Below are 8,422 nucleotides of genomic sequence, written 5' to 3'. Positions count from 1 at the left end.
GGCGTTCTGTAAATCTCTTCATTTAATATATTTTTTCTAAAAAAAGATCTCTTCAGTTAATGCTTTTGAACTTGCACATATGTTGATCTGCTTCTGAATTTGTTGAGTTGAGTTCTTACTCTTGTAGTTTGGCACCGTTGGATTTCTCCTTCTGCTGTTTCCATTCCAATGCTCTGGGTTGCAGCAGATAGCAAATTCAAATTCCACGAATTGCTTTTGCTCCCTGAACTAGTTAGTGCCTTGCAAATGCAGTTGCGATTTCGCTGGACAACGACGTCGTCCAGCAGCAGCACCAGGAGAATTCAGGAGCATTGATTTCGTCATGCATGATTTTCTAATACTAATTCAGTACAGACAGTAGAGCCTGAATGACCGACGTCCATGTGTTTATGTACTCCCTCCGTGTCAAAAATGGTCTTACATTTTGGGACAGAGGGAGCACTACCTAGCTAGCAGAGTATGTTTACAGCAGAGCAGACTACTCTGTTTTACTTACTGAATTTGTGAACAACTGATCATCACTCTGTTGTCATGTGCACGCCTGCCTTTGTGGTTGATTATTTAAGATGTTGTCATGTGTTAGGCAAACTGGACTGAAGAAAAATATAAATAACTAAAGAGTGTTAGTAGTAACACCCAGCCATGATTGTAGCTTTGCAAATCTGTCTCGAATGTCGTCATTGTCAAGCATTTCTTTATCTTTTCTTGGTGAAAATCTGTCTCGAATGTTCAAACAAATCATCATTATTCACAAGTTGTACGGTTTGGCTTCTAAAAAAACGAGTGTATGCAGTATTAAGTTAAATATTTGGAAATCGTAACTTCCTGCAGTTTGACTACCAACGTTGCTTATAACTAATATGTCATCGCCCAATGGTGCATTAGTAAGATTTGGGCAGCTTGTGGTATTGACTGTTTTTGTTGTGCACCGCTGTAGAAGAATTCTTCTGCTTTCATATAGGTCGAGAAAAAAAAAATAGTTGTTCTTCATATAAGGACTCTGTAATTCTCCTAGTTTTTATTCAGTGCTTGTTTGCACAGCTGAGCATGTGAGGTGTTTTGTGTTGTTAACATGTTGATAACAACAACAGATGTAACACCAAGTAACACATCTTAATTACAGTGGTAAAATAATGTACCACACCTTTCCTCAGGCTACTGAACCCAAGTCTCCTCGGCCTTGCACTTACCGTATGATTTTTTTTTTTGATGTAAAACAGGTAGAGGAAGTCTGGATGCTGATATGCAGGGTGTTGTACAAGAGCAGAACAACCACCCCAGAGGCCACCATCTGAAATGGCCTGCGCATTCTTCAGTGAGCTGGACCTTCAGGCTGCGCCACCGCTCACACCGCCTACAGTTGAAGGGGTTGGTGAGCTTCGGGGGCCAGCTGGGTTGGGAGAACCCTGACAAGAAAGACATCAGGGTTCAGGACAGCTTTGAGCGGCACGTCAAGCAACAACAATTGAAGGCTGGAGCTAAAACATCTTATATTTATGGCTTTAGTTGACACCTTTAGCTCACAAAAACGATATTTGACCATACAAAATTATTTACTGTTGGCCTTTTTTCTCTAGAATTGTTAACATTGTTAAACATATGCGTGTCAGGTCAGGTGGTCTAACCAGGAGATATTTGCATAGGATAGATAGAGATAGATTCGGTAGTTAAGCAGTTCAAATATCTCACAATTGTAACTATCTCTATCTCCTCTCTCCCAAGTAAACTCTCCTGGAATATCTCCTTGTAACGATCGTTAGGGTGGTCGCGCCCAGTGGCGATTCTACTAGGTGGGCTTCAATAGGCTGAAGCCTATCCTTCAAAAATCCTATTTCAACTAAATATACTACTTGCCAATTATACCGAGGTGTTTTACATCCAATAATTGCAATGCATTGCCAATTAGACCTACGAACTTGCTTTGAGCCTACCCTTCATTTCCGTCCTAAATTCGCCACTGGTCGCGCCCCCTCCTATATAACATGAACCACGTCCCTCGAGAGAGGTAAGACGTTTTCCGCTATTGCACATGGTAGTCAGAGCCTTTCCTTTTCCCATCTAAAGCTTCTGTCGAATTCATCTAGCCTAGCCATGTCTTCCTCCGGCTCCTTCTCGCCTAGTCTCAATAGTCAGATTACAGAGAAGCTGTCTCGCACGAATTACGTGTTGCGGCGCACGCAGATCACACCTCAGCTGCGCGGTGCCGGCGTCTTCGGCTACGTCGACGACACCAACCAGGAGCCGGCCAAGCTCCTCGTCACCACCAAGGATGGCAAGGAGACTTCATCGCCCAACCCTCTCCACCCTGTGTGGGTACGGAAGGATCTCCAGGTCCTTGGCTACCTGCTGAATAACCTCATGAAAGAGGTCCTGGTCACGATGACCACGGTCACCACGGCAAGCGCGCTCTGGACGATGCTTGCTGCCATGTTCTCGTCACAATCGGCGAGTCGCGTCAACAACATCCGCACCTCCCTCATCAACGCGCAGAAGGGTAACCTCTCGGTTGCCGCCTACTTCGCCGCCATGCGTGGCTATGCCAACGAGCTGGCCACGGCGGGCAAGGCTATCCAGGATGATGAGCTTGTCTCGTACATCATTCATGGGTTGGATGCGGACTATCAGCCTTTGGTGTCGGCTCTCGATGCCCGTGTCACCCCTGTGACTCTTGATGAGCTCTTCGCCATGATGTCCAACTTCGACCAGCGCGTGGCCCAGTATCACGGCTCCGGCGGCTTCAAGTCTTCTGCAAACATGGCGTCTTGCGGCCGGGGCGGTGGATCCCGCTCGCGTGGCTCTCCCCGCAACAAGGGGCGATCTGGTGGCAGCGGCGTGAACGACCGCGGCTACTCTCCTCAGCGTTCGGGCGGCCGAGGACGCGGTCGCGGGCGTGGCGGCGGCAACAGAACACGCCCGAAGACCCCAAGGTGCCAGATCTACGGGAAGCCGGGACACACAGCAAAAGATTGCTGATACCGGTATGATGGTGATTCTCAAGACGATGGCAAGGTGGCTGCCGCTGCTGATGGTTCCTATGGTGTTGACACAAACTGGTACGTGGATAGCGGGACTACAAACCACATCACCAATGAGCTTGAGAAGGTAACCATGAAGGAAAAATACCGCGGGAAAGATCAAATCCATACTGCCAGCGGAGAAGGTATGTGAATAAGTCACATTGGTCACTCAATATTTCGTACCCCTAGTCGTAAACTACACATTAAGAAAATCTTGCATGTCCCTAGTGCACACAAAAATCTTCCTTCCGTCCATAGAATTGCCATTGATAATCATGTTTTTCTCGAATTTGATCTTTTTTTCTTTTTGATCAAGGATCAGGCAACGAGGAAAATCCTCTATCGAGGTAGATGTGTTCGAGGACTCTACCCGTTGATTCCGGAGTTTAGAAGATTCAATAAACAAGATTGTGGTGCTGTCAAGCTTTCATCCACACGATGGCATGATCGTTTAGGACATGCCTCTTTTTCTTTAGTTGAAAAGTTGCTTAGGAAAAATAAGCTCCCGTTTGTTGGTGAGCGTCATGTTGAAACTATTTGTGATTCATGTCAACGAGCTAAAAGTCATCAATTACCATATCCCATCTCTACTAGTATTTCTACCAAACCATTGCAACTTATTTTTTCTGACGTTTGGGGTCCAGCCCCTACCTCTGTTGGTAGTCATACCTATTACGTAAGTTTCATTGGTGACTACAGTAAATTCTCTTGGATCTATCTCCTCAAGAGGAGATCAGATGTGTTTCAAGTTTTCCAAAACTTTCAAGCTCTTGTTGAACGCAAGTTTGATAGCAAAATTATCGCCGTCCAAACCGATTGGGGAGGGGAGTATGAAAAATTAAACTCCTTTTTCCAAAACCTTGGCATCTCACACCACATGCCATGCCCGCATGCTCACCAACAAAACAGGTCTGCTGGACGAAAGCACTGACACATTGTTGAGGTTGGCCTTGCTCTTTTAGCAGGAGCCTCCATGCCTCTCAAGTTTTGGGACGAAGCCTTTCTCATGGTTGTTCACATTATCAACATGTTACACAGTCATGTCATCAATAATGAAACTCCGGTAGAAAGACATCTTCACACCAAACCAGACTATAAGTCTCTCCGTGTTTTTGGGTGTGCATGTTGGCCCAATCTTCGTCCCTACAATAATCGCAAACTCATGTTTTGCTCAAAACAGTGTGTTTTCTTAGGGTATAGTGCCCAGCATAAAGGGGTCAAGTGTCTCGATGTCTCCACTGGCCGTGTCTACATCTCACGTGACATAGTCTTTGATGAAACAAAATATCCGTTCGCTGACCTACATTCTAATGCTGGTGCACTCCTCTGCAAAGAAATTCTCCTTTTGCCTCCTCATCTCACTAGTTTTGATCAAGGGGGACCTAATATTGACGACTTATTGACTAGCCCATCTAATGATGTGCATGAGTTTTGTGTCGATGGAACAGAAGAAATCTGTGCGGAAACTGCAGAAAATGCGGCTGAAAATCAACATGGGCCATATTCTATGTGCTTCACCGGGGAGACAAATCTTCCTTGGGATCCGCCCGACTGCAGCGGATCGAATCTGCCCCGGGATCGCCTCCTCCTGACGAGGTAGGTGCAGGCGCACGACGCGCCGCGGCCTCAGGGTCGCCTCCTACTGATGAGGCAGGTGTAGGCGCACGCGCCGCAGCCCCTCTGGACCAACGCGCCGACTCCGCGGTGGACACGCGGGCTCCCTCGATTGGCTGCGTTCGGTCCCCTGCACCGCGCCGGTATGCCACCCATCCACTGACGTACACACGGCGCGATCGCACGCGAGTCAGGGAGGGCCGACTGACCGGTGCCGACACAGCAGCGACCCGAGTGGATGCCCCATGATCGCGCAATGACGAGCTGTGTGCGCAAGCACATGCACCAGGATCTTCAGCGGCCACTCCAGGTGCTTTGCTTCATCCGCCAGCCGCAGAGAATCCATCAGAATCTCCCCTGGGATCTGTTGCTGCCACCAATGTGGAGTCTGGAGGATCCTCTGTGGCCATGATGACCCACATGTATAGGGGATCTATCGTAGTCCTTTCGATAAGTAAGAGTGTCGAACCCAACAAGGAGCAGAAAGAAATGATAAGCGGTTTTCAGTAAGGTATTCTCTGCAAGTACCGAAATAAGTGGTAACAGATAGTTTTGTGATAAGGTAAATTGTAACGAGCAACAAGTAACTAAAGTAAATAAGGTGCAGCAAGGTGGCCCAATCCTTTTTGTAGCAAAGGACAAGCCGGAACAAACTCTTATAATAGGAAAAGTGCTCCCGAGGACACATGGGAATATCGTCAAGCTAGTTTTCATCACGTTCATATGATTCGCGTTCGGTACTTTGATAATTTGATATGTGGGTGGACCGGTGCTTGGTTGCTGTTCTTACTTGAACAAGCATCCCACTTATTATTAACCTCTATTGCAAGCATCCACAACTACAACAAAAGTATTAAGGTAAACCTAACCATAGCATGAAACAAGTGGATCCAAATCAGTCCCTTACGAAGCAACGCATAAACTAGGGTTTAAGCTTCTGTCACTCTAGCAACCCATCATCTACTTATTACTTCCCAATGCCTTCCTCTAGGCCCAAATAATGGTGAAGTGTTATGTAGTCGATGTTCACATAACACCACTAGAGGCTAGACAACATACATCTCATCAAAATATCGAACGAATACCAAATTCACATGACTACTAATAGCAAGACTTCTCCCTTGTCCTTAGGAACAAACGTAACTACTCACAAAGCATATTCATGTTCATAATCAGAGGGGTAATAATATGCATATAGGATCTGAACATATGATCTTCCACCAAATAAACCAACTAGCATCAACTACAAGGAGTAATCAACACTACTAGCAACCTACTAGCACCAATCCCGGACTTGGAGACAAGAATTAGGTACAAGAGATGAACTAGGGTTTGGAGATGAGATGGTGCTGGTGAAGATGTTGATGGAGATTGCCCTCTCCTGATAAGAGGAGTGTTGGTGATGACGATGGTGATGATTTCCCCCTCCCGGAGGGAAGTATCCCCGACAGAACAGCTCTGGCGGAGCTCTAGATTGGTTCCGCCAAGATTCCGCCTCGTGGCGGCGGAGTCTCGTCCCGAAAGGTTCCTTCTTAATTTTTTCTCATCGAAAGACTTCATATAGGAGAAGATGGGCGTCGGAGAGCCACCAGGGGGCCCACGAGGTAGGGGGCGCGCCCTAAGGGGGAGGGCGCCCCCCACCCTCGTGAGCAGGGTGTGGGCCCCCTGGCCTTCATCTTTGGCGAGGATTTTTCTTTATTTATTTTAAGATGTTCCGTGGAGTTTCAAGACTTTTGGAGTGGCGCAGAATAGGTCTATAATATTTGCTCAGCCCAGAATTCCAGCTGCCGGCATTCTCCCTCCTTATGTAAACCTTGTAAAATAAGAGAGAATAGCCATAAGTATTGTGACATAACGTGAAATAGCAGCCCATAATGCAATAAATATCGATATAAAAGCATGATGCAAAATGGACGTATCAGGCCACTGATCTGGCTGTTCCACAACCACGATGCACACGTCTGCAACAAGGGGTAATTCAACTTTTTGATTACAAGCATATTACCAAGTATGGTATGGTTTGTTCCACAGGTGAACTAGATGAGCCTAACACTCTTGAAGCAGCACTGTGTGATGAGAAGTGGAAGAAAGCTATGAAGGCATTGAAGAGAAACAAAACATGGCACTTGGTTCCCCCACAGCAAGGTAAAAATTTGATTGATTGCAAGTGGGTTTTCAGGATTAAGAGAAAAGCTGATGGAACCATTGATCGTTATAAGGCTAGGCTGGTTGCAAAAGGTTTTAAACAGAGGTATGGCATAGACTATGAGGACACCTTCAGTCCAGTAGTAAAGGCTGCCACTATTTGTCTTGTCCTGTCTATTGCTGTTTCCAGAGGATGGAGTCTCAGACAGCTTGATGTTCAAAACGCGTTTCTCCATGGTGTTCTGGAAGAGGATGTGTACACGAAACAACCTCTTGGGTTTGAGAGTAAGAATGCTCCTTCTTATGTGTGCAAGCTTGATAAAGCACTATATGGGTTAAAGCAAACTCCAAGGTCATGGTATGCTCACCTCTATCACAAAATGCAAGCACTTAGTTTTGTTCCTTCTAAGTCTGACACATCATTGTTCATCTACAACAAGTCCAACACATGCATATTTGTTCTCATATATGTTGATGATATTATTGTAACTAGCTCATCTGATGAAGCAATAAAGGACTTCTTAAGGATTTGAGTGCAGACTTTGCTCTAAAGGATCTTGGTGACTTCCATTACTTTCTTGGGATTGAGGTGAAGAAGCACAAGGATGGACTTCTCCTCTCTCAAAAAAAATATGCAACTAATTTGGTTAAGAAGGCTGGGTTACAAGGATGTAAACTCTCACCTACTCCGTTATCTAGCTCAGAAAAATTATCTCTTGCAGAAGGTGAGCTCTTGAATCAAGAGGACAACACCAAATACATAAGTCTGGTAGGAGCTCTTTAGTACCTCACACTTACCAGACCTGATATATCCTTTGCTGTTAACAAAGTCTGCCAGTTTCTTCATGCACCTACCAATGTTCATTTGACAGCTGCAAAACGTATAGTTCGATACGTTAAGCACAGTCTGAACTTAGGACTAAACTTCAGCAAATCACCCTTTACTCTTGTCAGTGCATTCTCTGACTCTGATTGGGCAGATTGTCTTGATGATAGACGCTCTACTGGTGGTTTTGCAGTATTTTTTGGACCAAATTTGATATCATGGTGTGCACGTAAATAGGCTACCGTATGCAGGTCAAGCACAGAGGCAGAATACAAGGCATTGACAAATGCTACAGCTGAGATAATATGGGTTCAGTTCATGCTGAAGGAACTTGGTGTACAAAGTAAACAAGCTCCCTACTTATGGTGTGACAATCTTGGTGCTATGTATCTCTCTGCAAATCCGGTGTTTCATGCCAGGACAAAGCACATAGAGATAGACTTTCATTTTTTCAGAGAAAGAGTTGCTCAGAAACAACTTGATATTCGCTTTGTGCATTCCAAAGATCAACTTGCAGATGGATTCACAAAGCCTTTGGCTACAAGAAGTTTGGAATATTTCAAGCATAATCTCAACTTGATGAAGTTGTGATTAAGGGAGGGTGTTAAACATGATGCGTGTCACGTCAGGTGGTCAAACCAGGAGGTATTCACATAGGATAGATAGAGATAGATTCGGTAGTTAAGCAGTTCAAATATCTCACAATTGTAACTATCTCTATCTCCTCTCTCCCAAGTAAACTTTCCTAGAATATCTCCTTGTAACGATCGTTAGGGTGGTCGCGTCCCCTCCTATATAACATGAACCATGTCCCTGGAGA

General features: G+C 45.4%; 1 protein-coding gene across 1 annotated transcript; it reads left to right on the top strand.

Moving 5' to 3' along the window:
- Positions 1 to 2,091: 2,091 nt before the first annotated feature.
- LOC147988179 (uncharacterized) lies at positions 2,092 to 8,193 on the top strand. The gene is made up of 5 exons (XM_087534189.1): positions 2,092 to 2,860; positions 2,999 to 3,160; positions 6,663 to 6,882; positions 6,967 to 7,134; positions 7,854 to 8,193. The coding sequence occupies exons 1-5, from the start codon at positions 2,092 to 2,094 to the stop codon at positions 8,191 to 8,193; spliced, it is 1,659 nt and encodes a 552-aa protein (XP_087390315.1).
- Positions 8,194 to 8,422: the final 229 nt, after the last annotated feature.

This window comes from Triticum urartu, chromosome 1A, assembly GCF_056163025.1.
Source record: "Triticum urartu cultivar PI428250 chromosome 1A, HENAU_Tu73, whole genome shotgun sequence".
Lineage (NCBI taxonomy): Eukaryota > Viridiplantae > Streptophyta > Magnoliopsida > Poales > Poaceae > Triticum > Triticum urartu.
The sequence above is the reverse complement of the archived record's forward strand: the minus strand, read 5'-3'. Positions and strand labels throughout refer to the sequence as shown.